This window comes from Pterocles gutturalis, unplaced genomic scaffold (genome assembly GCF_000699245.1).
Source record: "Pterocles gutturalis isolate BGI_N339 unplaced genomic scaffold, ASM69924v1 scaffold26705, whole genome shotgun sequence".
NCBI classification, from domain to species: Eukaryota; Metazoa; Chordata; class Aves; order Pterocliformes; family Pteroclidae; genus Pterocles; species Pterocles gutturalis.
This window is the reverse complement of record NW_010139050.1, coordinates 1-14,037: the sequence shown is the minus strand read 5'-3', so window position 1 is coordinate 14,037 and position 14,037 is coordinate 1. Positions and strand designations below refer to the sequence as shown.

Here is a 14,037-nt window from a genome sequence, read left to right as displayed (position 1 = left end):
GGTGTCCCTGCCCATGGCAGGGGGTGGCACTGGGTGGGCTTTAAGGTCCCTTCCCACCCAAACCATTCTATTCTATCATTCTGTGATAAACCTCCCCAAGAAACCCCCACCTGTGGAGAAGGACAACCCCAGGGACCCATCACAGGCTCTTTGACCAGCACGGGGTGATGGAAACCCTCTGGGAACCAGCATGTCACCAGCACTGGGCCAGTGGACCCTCATGGAGAACAACGTCCTCAATAAACAGGGGTGGGTGGCTCTAGGATGCTCCACAGCCACCCCATCCCTTCTGGCTTGGGTGCCTGAAAATATCTGAGTGGGGTGAGCACACCAACACACCAACCCAAGGAGGAAGAGGAGGATGAGGAGGCAGGGGGTGGAATGGGGCCACGGCTCACCGGTACATGATGATGTTCATGTAGCAGCTGTCCCGCTGGAAGCAGGGGCTCAGCCAGATCTCGTCCCCCCGAACGAAGCGCACCTCCACGGGGTAGTGAGCCACCATCTTGGGGTTGTTCTCCAAGGCAGCCTTCAGCTCCAGCAGAGCTTCCTTCGTCTTCTCACTGCCCAGGAGAAGCCCCCAGCCCCGGTTAATGGCAGATGGGCACAGCCAGCTCTCCCGGGTGGTCTGAACCCCCATCATTGACCCCATGCTAACTCAGGGAACGGCTCGGCATGTCCCAGCACATCCCTCCCATCGCTTTGGGCTCACAAAGCCCCAGGATATGGTGGGGGGTGGGTTTGGTACCCCAGGAGAGGGATGCAGAAGGGTCCCCGTGCTAGGCTCGTGAGTAGGAATGGTGCCTCCTAACCAGGTCCCTTTCTCCATGGCAGCCAGGGCTGCGGCAGGGCACGGGCAGGGGATGGCACGTGGTTTGGGCACAGGGAGGGGATGGCATGTGGTTTGGGCACGAACACCATCTGGGGATGGAGAGGGGGGGTCTGCAGAGCCGTTTACATGGGGATGGCCCAGTCTTGAACGTGCTGCTTGAAGCGACACTCGTAGTTGAAGATGTTGTAGCTGATGGCGATGTTCTCCACCCGGGAGCTGAAGAGCAGCCAGAAGAAGAAGCGGTTGATCCAGCACACCAAGCTGGGCACGAAGGTGCTGCAGGGCAGAGAGCAGGAGGTGAGACCCCTCCCCAGAGCTGCCAGATGGGGATTTACCAGGGGTGTGAGCTGCGATACCACAAACCAGAGGTGCTGGGCAAGGGGATGCCCCTCAAGGGGCTGTAGGTAAAGCAGCAAAGCTGCAAACCCCCCCTCCTTGGGGTGCTGGAGCCCACGGGGACCTTCACCCCTGCCAGGAGCTCACCTGGGCTCAGCCCACCTCATCTGGGACCTTGCACCCTTGCTCTCAGCTCCCTCCTCCTCCTCTTGCTGCAAACTGGGAAAAGCTTACTGTATTATCACCTTCCCTCCCAGTACCTCCCAGTCCTCACACCGGGGGATGGAGAGCTACTGGGGACACGGTGGAGTGGCAGGGTGGACCCCTTGGCAGAGCCCTAAGTGGCCACAGTCCCTCTTCATGGAGCCCGGCCTGGCTCTCCCGTGCCACCAGGGTCCTGTTTTCCAGCCCAGGAGGGTCTCCTCTCTCCACCCCAGTGCTCAGAACGTGCTCATAGCCAACACCCTCCTCCAAAAAGCCCCTTTGCTGCTGCAAACCCCCGGGGCTTCAGCACGCTGCTCCATCTTTGTGCACACGAGAGGGCAGTGCAGCCCCAGACATCGATCCCAGCCCAAACCCGCTCCTCCTGCACAGGAGCTTGCTTGGTTGGAACAGAACAAGCATCTCCTTCCTCCTCAGGGACGGGGATGCTCTGGGTCCCAGTCCTCCCCTGTCACCACCCAGGGTGTGGTCCTACCTGATCCAGAGCAGAAACTCCAGCAAGTAATAGCCCACAGCATAATCCCAAAACCAGCTGGCGGAGGACGAGGGGGGCTGCAAAGCCAAGCAGAGGAGGATGATGGTGGTTAGGGACCAGCAGGATTTGCAGATTTCTTGCCAGTGGGCATGCAGGTGGGAGCAGATGGCAGGACCAGGACCAAGCCAGGAGTCAGGTTTGGAGAAGGGCAACCCAGAACTCCCCAAATCGCTCTCCTGTGATGCAACAGGACCACCTCCAGTCCCAGGAAGAGACCAGGATTTGTCATGAGGATGCTGAGAGCTTGGATGGTCCCAGCTGCATCCATGTCCTGGGACTCCCAGAGCCCAGCCCAGCCCCAAAATGCAGTTTCCCTGCTCAGCCCACCCCAGCAGCCCTTCCTAAAGCCCATCCTAAAACACCAGATCTGGGGGGTGCACCCAGCTCCGTGCCCCTCTCCCTTCACGCGTGGAGCCCGGTGGGACCTGCCTTGTCGGTGGGGTCCTGGTAGATGACGCTGACGTTCTCGCTGTGAGGGAACCACAGGAATCGGAAGTATTGGGATCTCTTTAGGTGCTCCTCCAGGCGATCAAGGACCTGCAACAACCAGAGAAAAGGGGGTGGGTTGGTGATTGTCCCCCCCACGGAGCAGGGAGCCCAGGAAGAGGGGTTGGAGGCATCTCAGAGGACTCCTGGGAATGTTGGGGCAGGTTCAGGGAGTCTGTCTGCAGAGCTGCAGTGAGCCCCGGATGGAGGAGGGTCAATACAACCCGTGGGATGCAACAGAGGATGGAGCTGGGATGCAATGGGGAATGGAGCTGGGATGCAACGGGGGAATGAGCTGGGATGCAACGGGGGATGGAGCTGGGATGCAATGGGGAATGGACCTGGGATGCAATGGGGAATGGAGCTGGGATGCAATGGGGGATGGAGCTGGGATGCTTACATGGCCCCATCCCAGAGACATCCCATTTCGAATGCAGAATTGCCAAATTATCCATAAAGACAGAAAAAAGAGCTTTAAGAAAGGCTGGTCCCTCGGATGAGCTGCCTGCCAGCAGCTGGAGGACAGTGAGGCATGGGGCATCTAAGCAGGCAGGGGACAAACAGAATGGGGCTCAAGGGGGTGACCACAGCCCCAAGACATACTCAGCTTGTTCCCAGAGCCCCTGGGGTCTTGTTCCAGGGCTACCTGGAAGAAACCCCGCTGCCTGACACAGCAGCCCCTGGAGAAATGCCTCTCCCTCTTGCAAACATCCTCTCTAGCCACCCCTGCTCCTCCCAGCAGAGCTCCCTCGTAGCTTTGCAGGATGGCTCAAAAACCCAACAGCTTTGCTTCAAGGAGTTTCCTTGACCCAGGAGAAGGTGCAGCAACCTGTGGATATAACCGCAGAAAGGTCAGGGCATCCTTGGCTGTGAAACTGCTCCCTTCTGGCTGAGTCATGTCAGTTATTGCTCTTAATGAGCTATTAATCACCGGGCTGGGCTGCTTTAGGTGAGGGTCTTGGTGGGGTCGCACTGCCCTAATGTCATGGTCCCATTAAAGCACGGAGGATGGGAAGACAAATAGTGCATTCCTGTGACCGGTGAGAATTAATGCGAATGCTGTCGTCTTCACCTTCACATCTGCAGCTCCCCAAAAGCCACAAAATCTCTCTACGATCTTCCCAAACCAGCTCCATTATCTGGGCAGAGTTTTATGTTGGAAATAATGAATGATTGTGCAAGTAGAAGCAGGACAAAAGCCACGACCCCACATTTTCCCGGGTTTGCTTTAGGGGAAGCGAAGGATGCAGCCTTCCCAAGGTGATCCCGCCAACGCCTGCTCGTCTTCCAGCCGCCGCGTTCCCAGCGCAGAAGCAAATTGCCGGCGGGGCGACCTTTTCAATGTGCGCTTTTGATCCTCGTGATAGAGGAACAGCGGTCTGGGGAAAATAAGCCCGCACGGCTTTGTAGGATAATTACAGCGCAGCAGGCAAGAGCTGGAGGCAGGGAGCCAGCCGGCTTCAGGAGTCCTTGGGGACGTTGTCTGCTGGCTGAGCGCCGGATTTCGGAAGCAGAGGTCGAGCGGTGGAAATCGTGTTGATGTAACGTGGCCAACGCAAGCGATGGAGATGACCCCAGAGCATGCAGAGCTGGGGCATTTTGCTCGCCTTTGCATCCCTCCCAGGCGCCCAGAACAAATCCCTTTGCTTCACAAAGGCCGGCTCGGAGGAAGCCGCTTGCTTTCTTGCTTGCAAACACCCTCGAGGGTCGCTCCAGATGGTCCTCGGGGAAAGGACAAGGACGGGACAAGCCGCAGATGTGGCCAAGGACGAAGCAGAAGAAGTCACCAGCAGACATCCCGTAAGTCCATCAGAACGATGACGGGGAGCCAAGGGGTATGGAGAGCTCAGATTTTGGGAGAGGAGGTGGATGCTCAGCCTCCCCTTCTGCCCGCCTGCTGCCTGTGCCTGCCGGGACCCCCTGCAGCAGGGACCATGCCTGAGCACCAGCTTCCAGAGTCACTTCCATCGCACTGAGGCCAAACCCAACATTTCTGGAGGGACGAGGGGCTTTAGGCACTGGGTGGTCTTGAGGGACCCATCCCAGGTGCCTGAGACACCCCCCAAAGGGTCAGGCTGGGGTTAGGAAGGGGTAGGCTCAGACCAGAAGAAGCACTTCTTCATCCCCCAGCTCACTAAGCTGTGCTTAAGAGTTTGCGTGGGTTCAGAAGCAGATCAGAGACCTGCCTGGATGGGGAAATTATTGCCTGATTACATCGGATGGTCTTTAAGGTCCCTTCCAACCCAAACCATTCCATGATTCGATGATATACAAGCCCCAAAGCTGCAAAGCTCAGGGGAAGCAGTATTGTACGTGAGTCTGACCCATCCTCATCCTCAGCAGCCTCCCCGCAGGGCTGGGGCGAGGGGAGGCTGGCTCCATCCCCGCCACCATCCAGGGACACTTTGCAGGTGACCTCAGCTCTGCAACAAACCCTCCTGGTCCCGTGCCTTGTCCCTGGTCATCGTCAGCAGCTAGAGCCGCTGACTTTATCCCAGCGATAAAGATAATCACGAGGCCAGAGAAGCAAGCATGCGGGTCTTACATAAGCACAAATCCAAGCCTGGCTCCTCTGACACATATATTATTTGCAATGTCTTAGATAACTCAGGCTTAAATATTTCAAGCAACCTGCTCCCTTGCCATTATTCTCTTCCGCTTCGCTGGGCCACTCGACATGAAAGCCGGAGATCTGGGAAGCCGGCGAGGAACAGCGATGACCGAGAATTGATAATGGCATTAATATTTATAGAGTGCTTTCTCGTTTCACCCTCCTAACAGCCCCGAGGGATGGGGAAAGCTGGGCTGAGCTGGGCAGAGATAACACAGCCCAGGCAGATGGTGCTGAGCAGGGTAAAGCTCAGCTTAGGCTCAGGACACCAGGCTTATCCTGCACGCGAGCTTAAGTTTCCTACCTAAAAGGGAGAGATTAGGAGGTGTAAAAGTCAACCTGGCAGCTGGGCTGAGGAAGGATGCTGGGGGATGCAGCGAAGGTCCGAGCAGCCTGGCAGGGTGGGCGAGGACCAAGCTGTAAGGAGCTGGCAGGGCTCCCCCCACATTTAAACGTCTTTAAATGCATTGAAAGCAGGGAACTCCCTGCTGCAGGATACCAGGGATGTCACAGCTCAGCAAGCAAGCGGGCAATTCACAGGCAAAAGATGCTCCCGAGCCGTTAAACACAACCTCATCACCCCCGAAACTGCAACCGAATGGACTCACTGCAGGCTGGAGGAATGGCTTGGCGGGTTTCCCTTAGTCCTCTGCCTTCCCTTCCCATCTCCCAGGAAAAACAAGACCCTGAAGTGCTCCAGTGCTCGACTGCTCTGGTGCAGATGTTCTATAGGGAGCAGACACGTGAATAGACCCGGGTGACATGTGTAGACCACCCTGTCCCCATCCCTGTCCCCATCCCTGTCCCCCTCCCTGGTCAGTCCCGCTGCCCACGGCACAGCATGGGGACCAGCGGGTTGCTTTGGATCAGGGATTACAATGAAGATCCTGGAAAAATGCCTTAAAATTCCCATCCGTGGTGGCATTGGCGCCACCTCCACGGGGCACTGAATAATTCAGCCTTTAAAAAATTAAGGGCAGTGCTTCTCCCAGCTTTACGAGTGCCGCAGCTCTGATCAATCCTGCAACAAATCCGGCTGCTTTTGGCCAAGGACTATTTATTTTTCATGAGCCCAGCTTAACGAAGGTTTGTGCTGTCATTAGCCAGGGCTGGAACCGGACCCGTGAGACCCAAATGAGACGAGGGATGAGGATGCTGCGGAGGATGGGCCAGCGGGGACGTCAGACCTCGCGGAGGACAGACACAATGAGTGGCTGAAGCAGCTCCAAGCTCCTGGAGAGGTTCCTTTCCACTAGCACCGATTTCTTCCTCCTGATGGACTTTGTGCCTCAGTTTCCCCATCCAGAAATCTCTTTCCAGTGAACGTATCTGACGGAACAGCTCGCTCCATCCGACTTCCCAGCGCTGCGAGGGCAGGAGGGCTCCAAGGAAATGTGACAGACACAATGAGTGGCTGAAGCAGCTCCAAGCTCCTGGAGAGGTTCCTTTCCACTAGCACCGATTTCTTCCTCCTGATGGACTTTGTGCCTCAGTTTCCCCATCCAGAAATCTCTTTCCAGTGAACGTATCTGACGGAACAGCTCGCTCCATCCGACTTCCCAGCGCTGCGAGGGCGGGAGGGCTCCAAGGAAATGCGTGCAGCCATTAAAAGGAGTTTATATAACGGCAGAGACAGGGAAAGCCGGTTTTGATGTGTTCCCAGGAGAAAGAATTCCTTCACATCACTCCATAGAAATGCCCACGGGGCCTTCAAAACACTGAGGGAACCAGATCACACTCACATGGGTCCCAGAGCCACGTGGAAACCTAAGCTCAGCAAGCCCAGGAGATGCTCTGCCCCAAAAAAGGGTTTTTCGTGCCTCTTTCGAGGGAAACCAGGGATGGGAAGCTTGGCTGGAGGCCACCAACTCTCCAGCACTGAGCATCTCCATACCAGCATCCCAGACACCGTTCCCAGTGCCTCAGCCCTGTTCTGAGCAAGGACCCGAACTTCTCCTGCTCTCCATGGCCACCCAAGTGCCGTCTCATGGGCTAGATCGAGATGTGGTCTTCAGGAGGGACGTGGCCACAAAAAGGGGACAACAGGGAAAGGACGGGTGATGGCACAGAAGTTGCCGAGGAGAAGACAGCATGTGAAGCCTTCAGAGGCATGGAAGATCCTGATCTCTGAGAGCAGGTCAGAAACCCTCCTCAGAAGGGGAGAACCTTCCACCTGCCGTGAGGGTGTCCCAGATGGACCCGTCACTAGCACCATGCACCCAGGTCTGGGTGACTGGGACCTTTGGCAAGACCGAGACAGAGAAGACCAGGAGCGACATGACAATTGGTTTAAGGGGAGTTTTCCCCTGCATGACTCTGGAGTTGGATCCTGATCAGGGGTTTGTTCAGTCTGGCCCTTGAGATGTCTCACCCATCACACTCCATCTCATCCCCAGCATGGCTGGTCCCAAGTTCAGCTCAAAAACTAAAAAAGAGTTAAACCCAACCTTCACAGGGAGCGATGCAGAGCCCTGAGCGAAGGGACCAGGTTATTATCGAGAGCACAAGCTGCTCACGGACTGTTTGGAGTGGCCCATCTGTCGCTGGAAAAGCAGGGCTCCCCGTTAGCCGAGCAGCAGAAGGCAGCGAGATGGGAGACGGCACGTCCTCGGCGAGCACGCGGCTCATGGGAACAGCCATGCCCCGCGGGACGCGGCTCCTCTCCTCCGGCGACGCTGGCTCAGCACCGGCACAACCCTCTCCCTCTTCTCGCTCAGTCCGAGCAGCACATCAGCTCATCGGACCAACCCAGAATTTCCAGCCAGGGCAATTTTCTCCAGCTGGAGGCATTCAATCTGCATTAAGGCTTACTCATGCGTGCCTGGAGCTCCCAAACCTCCGCTGACCCACCGGCGCCTGCGAACACTGGGTTAACCGGAGCAGGGGCGTGGGCTGATCCATCCCACAGTGACATTTTCTGTGGACGTGGTGGCAACGCCGATGCCCACGAGCTCCTTCAGCATCTCCAACGCGGTTGCGCCAGAGCCTTGGAGGCAGCCCAGGGAAGATGAAGCTGATGGCTCCGGGCAAACCTCCATCCCTGCTCCGGTGGGACCACCAGCATCCCTGCTCCCCACCGCCACTGTCCTTCCCTCGCCTGTCCCTGCAGCCAGGCTCAGGCATTGCTCACGAGATGGGGGAAGAGTTTAAAACCCACAGGGGGGACAGTTTAAAACTGTACTCAAGGGATAGACGGCGGCTGGAGGCGGGAGGCTGATTTTTGTCACCTCCAGGCTGAGGGGACAGTGGATGCTGAGAAGCGAGGATGATGCTGCAGAGAGGGGAGGATGCAGCGACACTGGCAGGGGTCTCATAGTCCAGCTCTGGGTGTCCTTCCACCTTGCCAACCCCAAATCTGAAGCAGGGGTGACATCAAGAAGCTTTTTCACCCTCCTCTCCCCCGCCTCGGTCCCAGCGGTGGCACACAGCTCCCACTCCAGCCCAGCCAGGAGTTTTTCCCAAGCAGGAGCCCTCTGCTCCCCAAGATGTCAGGTTTGCAGCATTCCCTGTGCCAACGCAGCCTTTCTGAGCTGGGGATCATTCCCAGCTCCCATCTCCTCTGCTGGGACCCAGAGGATGTCTCTGCAGGACACAGCCATGTCCCCATGGTCACTCTCCATGGCCACCAGCCTTCTCCCGCAGCCATGAGGCACCCTGGGGCTGCTTGAAGGTGGGGTTGGGGACAGTAAAAAGAGCTCTTTGATTCTCGGGCTAGATAAACACAAAAATCTGCATCAGTACAGACCAGTTGTAAAAGAAGAGCCTGGGAGCAGCTCAGAGGTGGGGATGATGAAAGAGGTGCCACCCCTGAGCTGTCCTGGGCCAGACGCAGAGCTGAAAACAGCTGAGAACAGCATGATGCCCATGGCAGGGGGTGGAACTAGATGGTCTTTAAGGTCCCTTCCAACCCAAACCGTTCCATGGTTCTATGATTCTATGAAGCACACCATGAAGATGCATAAGGAGCGCGACCTACACACACGTATGGGATTTTCCACCAGACCACGACCACTTCCCAGCCCTCCTCCAACCGTGTCACCTCACTGAGAACTTTGCTTCTCCCCAAGGAGGTTCAAAAGCATCGCCCAGGTCCTACCTCAGTGAGGGTGGAGGGGAAGGCCACCTCGTGCAGGTAGAACTGGGACACGCACTGGAAGGTGACGGTGAGCACAATGCCCAGGCAGCCAAGGTGCAGGCGGGCAGCCTGGAAGATGTCGGTGTTGATGGACTCAGAGCACTCCAGGATCTCCCCCGAGGCCGTCAGCAGCGTGAGTGCTATGACCTGCCAAGAGGGGAGCAAAGCTTCAGCAAGCGTTCAGAGTGTCCCATCTCCATGCCAAGACCTCCCATCCACCCCAAACCTTACGGCTGCGGGCTGAGCCAGGAGACCCCCATACCACAACCAGCATCACCCTGGAGGGGTTCAAGAAACGTGTCGATGTGGTGCTTGGGGACATGGGTTAGTGGGTTAGGGGGTGTTGGGTTGATGGTTGGACTTGATGATCCTTAGGGTCTTTTCCAACTTTAATGATTCTATGATCATGGGGTGCTTCTGCTGAGCTTGGCTCCACCAGCCCCTCTCCTGCCACCTTTGATGTAGCAACATGAAAGGATCCCTCTCTCTCTGGGGGATGCTAGGAAAAGCCATCAGATAGAGTAAAACTCCCTCAAATTACGTCACTTCTCCATAACCGTGGGTGGAACTGCTGTACAGGATTTGAGCTGGGAGTGGAGGGTTTTTATATCTGTCCAGGTAAAAATAGACCTCGGCCCTGGAGAGATTTGGTTTTGGGGTGCTCCAAGACAAGAACATCTCCTTTCCCTTTGATACAGATCTTATTCATCAGATTATAAGACCACAAAGCCCAGGAACAGAGGAGTTTTGGGCTGGATCACGCTTTGCCCAGCAGATGAGGAGGTCCCAGTGGGCGTGGGGGACTCGGGGGTCCCCTACAGCACCTCCATCCCAGGGGCACAGGACCCCTCCTGCTTGCAACGTGCTGGGCTGGGGACACCAGACCGGGTGATGGGACATCTCCCCTGAAGCTCTCAAGATGCTGATGTCCCATGAGCATGGTCACGCTCCCGACTCGTGTCTCACCTGGGTGGGGAGGATGCCGTGCTTGATCCCGGTGTTGTGCGTCCCTGTCCCAATCACACCAGCTGCTGCCACCTCGGAAACAGCTCCTAAGCTGGGGACAGACGAAGGGGCTGGTGAGGACCTCATTGGGGCATAGCCCACTGTGCCAGGCGTTACACCGCATGCACAGAGACCCCCAGGATGTGCTCCCCTGCCCCAAGGAGGAGGGTTTTCCACCCTTCAGGGTACCCTGCAGCAATGGGTGGGTTTGTTGGGCATCTCCATGGGGCATATCTATCGGGATGCTGCCATCATCCACGGGGAGGAAGAGGCAGGTGGTGGGTGTATGTCATCATGGACAACTCAGCTGTGTCTCATCTCTCCCCATCAGCCTGGAGTGACTCATTGGAGTGGAGACATCCCTCCCATGTACATTCAGAGCAAGGGGTGAGGAACTTGGCTTTACCCCAGAACCATCACTACAGAGCAGGACTAGAAGCATAAGTTCTGCAGTCCAAGGTCTGTCCCTCCAACCATGGCCAAAGCGGGCACATGGGGACAGTAGAAGGCTCCAGCTTCCAACAGGTGGGGAGCAGGGACCCCCCGAACCAGATACGGTGACTACGGCCATTGCAACCACCAGTGGATTCCTCCTCCAGGAGGGAGTCCTGCTCACCCCGTGCACACCATTGGCCGTTGGTCAAGTGGGGCTTATTTCTCTGAACCCTCACCCCAGCCCTGGCCAGGGCTCTGCCAAACCCATCTCTTGCATTGACTGACCAATGCAGATATTGAGCAAGGCTGTAATGAAACAGCAATTTCATCCCTGAGGTCAGCAAAAAAAAATTGAGAAATGCTGGTTGGGGGTGAGGAACGCTCTCCATGGCTATTTCTTTTCCAAACCCAATTGGAACGTGGCTCCCTCCAAGCCCTTGGCAAGGCACCTCCTCTTCAGCAGATATCCCAAAGCAACGCAAAGATTGTCCCATGCCTCCTGCTAGGATACTCCAATGGACAATTGCCCTTTGCCATCAAAACCTCATTTCTACCTAATTTGCCTACCATCAGCCTCCTTTGCCAGGACCTGCACACTGTCAGCCTCTGCCCCATGCAAGGCATCCCCAGGAGGGGTGCTCTCCTCTTTTTAGGGTGCAGAGTTTTCCTTCATGGCATGGAAAGGAGCAGGCTGGTGGGTGCAGTGAGAATATAGGGTTGGGGTGAGGATAAAGGCTCCCCCTTCTCCAGCCTCCTGCTCCCAGGCAGGATCCAGCTACTCCATCATGGAGAGGGTTGACCTGTGGTCTGCAGGACCCTGGTGGAAGACCAGATGCTGAATTAAACACCCCTATTCTGCAGTAAAAGCTCTTCAAACATCTCTGTTTTGCTATACACTTGACCTGGGGCAAGGATGGACACCTTGGAGGACACCCAGGGCTGGTCCCACGCACATGTCCCACTCACTTGGCCAGGGCCAGCCCGTGCTTGCTCAGCTCGACGTTCAGATCCGAGAGGAAAACCCCACCTTCCACTGTCGCTTGCTGCTTCTCCTTGTCAACCTGCAAAGGATGGGATGGGAGAGGAGAGGGGAAGGTCACGGAGCTGGTGTGAGGCTGTTTGGGTTTGTGCTGAGGAGAAGCTGATCACACACTGATGGGCAGAGCTGCTGCCAGGACAGTCGAGGACTTTCCAGCTCCTCTGCTGTGCCCGTGTCTGCAGGGGCAGGAGGAGCTGGGAGGGAGCACAGCCCCAGTGACCAGCCCAGGATTCGACCTCAGGTTTGGCACTGAGACCCAAACTGGCCGATGGTCTGTTCCATCCCGTGCCCGGCATGGCCAGGGGAGAGGTGAGGAGCTGCCCAGAAGTTCTCTCTCTTGTTCCAGGTTGTCTCCCTCTGGGTCACCCCTCTCTCAGGGTCGTCTCGGTCTGTCGGACACGCAGGCTCTTATCTCCTTTCTGGGATTGTGGTTTCAGGACTCTCCCTGCTCCAGGACTTTTAGCTGGGAACGGGCTGAGCCTTGGTCATGGGGTGGTGAGCAGTGTCACCGTGTATCACTCATTTGTATATTTGTATATGTTACTATTATTATTATCATAATTATTTCCAATATTATTGCAGTTTAGTTATTAAATTGTTCTTATCTCAACCCACAAGTCTCTTTTCCCTTCACCCCTTCAATTCTCTCCCCATCCCCAGGAGTTGGGAGAGGGGAGGGTGAGCGAGCGGCTGCGTTGTGTAAAACCACGACACCCGGAAAAAAACACATTCCCTGGTCCTGCACCAGCATTTCAGGGTCTGGTTTGGGAAAACTCCTGGCTGTGAGGAGAGGAAAGCCTCTCCACCCTTCCACCTCTGCCCCTGGTTATGGCAGGTCCCTGCCCTCAGTGGCTGCACAGACATGCCACCACCACGTTTGAGGGCCACCACACCACCTCCCAGAAGCAGATCTCACCTTGAGGACCCTGTTCATCTTCCCCATATGGATCATGAAGTCGTCAGTGCAGGCAATGTCCGAAGGAGAGTGTCCGCCCCCCACTACCTTCACCCTCTTGCCCCGCTGCCTGGCCATATCCAGGATCTGCGGAGACAACAGATGGCCCTGAGCATCCAACATCTCCCTCAAGGCCGTGTGCCAAGGGACCAGAGGCATTGCAAGGCATCCCAAGCCAAAATCTCACCCATCGTTGACATTGCCTTTACTTGGATACCTCACCATCAGGGGTTAAAACCACCCCTGGAGTCCAGACACCTCCTAAGACAGCCCTTGGGATCATCCCAAAAGAGATGATGCCCACCCGGGACATCCCTGGGGTGCAAAAGGGACACAGGACTCCCACCCCTTGGCATCAGGGGCAGGCAGGGGACCCCAGAAGGATGCCAGATGCTGATGCCCAAGGAACAAGGTCCAACTGGGGGCAGGTGGGATGGTTTACTGCATCTTTTAGGTGTTTGACACATCTGCTGGAGAACATCTGCAGTTCAGGAAGACAGGTCACCTCCTGGGGCATCACAGCCCCTTCTGGCCTTTCCTCCTTTTTATTTCTAACGGGTGGTATCCTGGAAGCACCCTCCTTACCTCCCGGATCTCCTCCACCGAGGTGGGCTGGAAGTACAGCTCCGGAGAGGATCCATAGGTCTTGGCCCAGTTCTGGAACTTGACTCCTCCTTGGCCGTGAACCTGGACCAAAACCAAGCGCTAAAGCAGGAGAACCCAAGAGCCTCCCCTGCTCTTCTGCACAGCCCATTCTTCATCCGCCAAGGCCACCGTGCCAGAGCCAGGTTTCCAAAGGGATTCATTATTTATGGACACAGGGGTTCATCCCAACCCCTTGAGGCCCCAGACTGGAGATGTCCCCGTGTGAACAAGTCATCCCGGGCTCCCTGTGCGGTCAGTGGGGAGCAGTGGGATGATGCCCTGGGGTGTTGGAGACCTCTCCCTGGAGCACAGCCCATCCCTTCCTCCTCCAGCATGATGTCCCCTGGGTTCCTCTCGCTTTGCATGCTCCCTTCTGCTCTGGTCTCCTCTCAGACCTGGTCCCACCACCCACCCACCTGGTGGCCTCATCACCAGGGGCTGACTGGGGACCAGGCTGGGACCTCCCTCCAACCTCAGCCCCCCTCCCTGAGACCCTTGCCCCAGGTCTGCCATGGGGGTGCAACCACAAGACCCATCCCCATCCCACCTCCAGGCAGGGCTCAGCCCACGGCAGGGCATCCCCAGGGCGGTTTGGAGGGGGCCTGGCTGGACCACACAGCTTCTCCGCCATGGCCAGCCCAGCTGGGGCTTCGGCAAGCAAGGACCTGGCGTGGGGTTGGGCACCAAGCCCCTGAGAAGATGATGAATCCTTCTGGATCCCACCAACACGTTACATGAGATGATTTATTCCCTCGCCACCTCCCGCTGTCTCCTTCCTCCAGCTCCCTCTCCATCACCAAC

The 14,037-nt window shown here is 56.8% G+C and overlaps 1 protein-coding gene across 1 annotated transcript in view; it reads right to left on the bottom strand.

Annotated features, from left to right (window-relative positions):
* The window catches only part of LOC104468944 (L-gulonolactone oxidase-like), a 14,539-nt gene extending 672 nt beyond the window's left edge, over window positions 1-13,867 (bottom strand). The window contains exons 1-10 of the mRNA XM_010083240.1: window positions 13,784-13,867; window positions 13,177-13,278; window positions 12,553-12,678; window positions 11,564-11,658; window positions 10,124-10,214; window positions 9,119-9,304; window positions 2,355-2,462; window positions 1,866-1,942; window positions 959-1,108; window positions 399-563 (exon numbers count right to left, since the gene is read on the bottom strand). Of these exons, the coding sequence (XP_010081542.1) occupies window positions 399-563; window positions 959-1,108; window positions 1,866-1,942; window positions 2,355-2,462; window positions 9,119-9,304; window positions 10,124-10,214; window positions 11,564-11,658; window positions 12,553-12,678; window positions 13,177-13,278; window positions 13,784-13,867 (1,184 nt within the window). The remainder of the gene's footprint in view (window positions 1-398; window positions 564-958; window positions 1,109-1,865; window positions 1,943-2,354; window positions 2,463-9,118; window positions 9,305-10,123; window positions 10,215-11,563; window positions 11,659-12,552; window positions 12,679-13,176; window positions 13,279-13,783) is intronic.
* Between the last annotated feature and the right edge of the window lie 170 nt (window positions 13,868-14,037).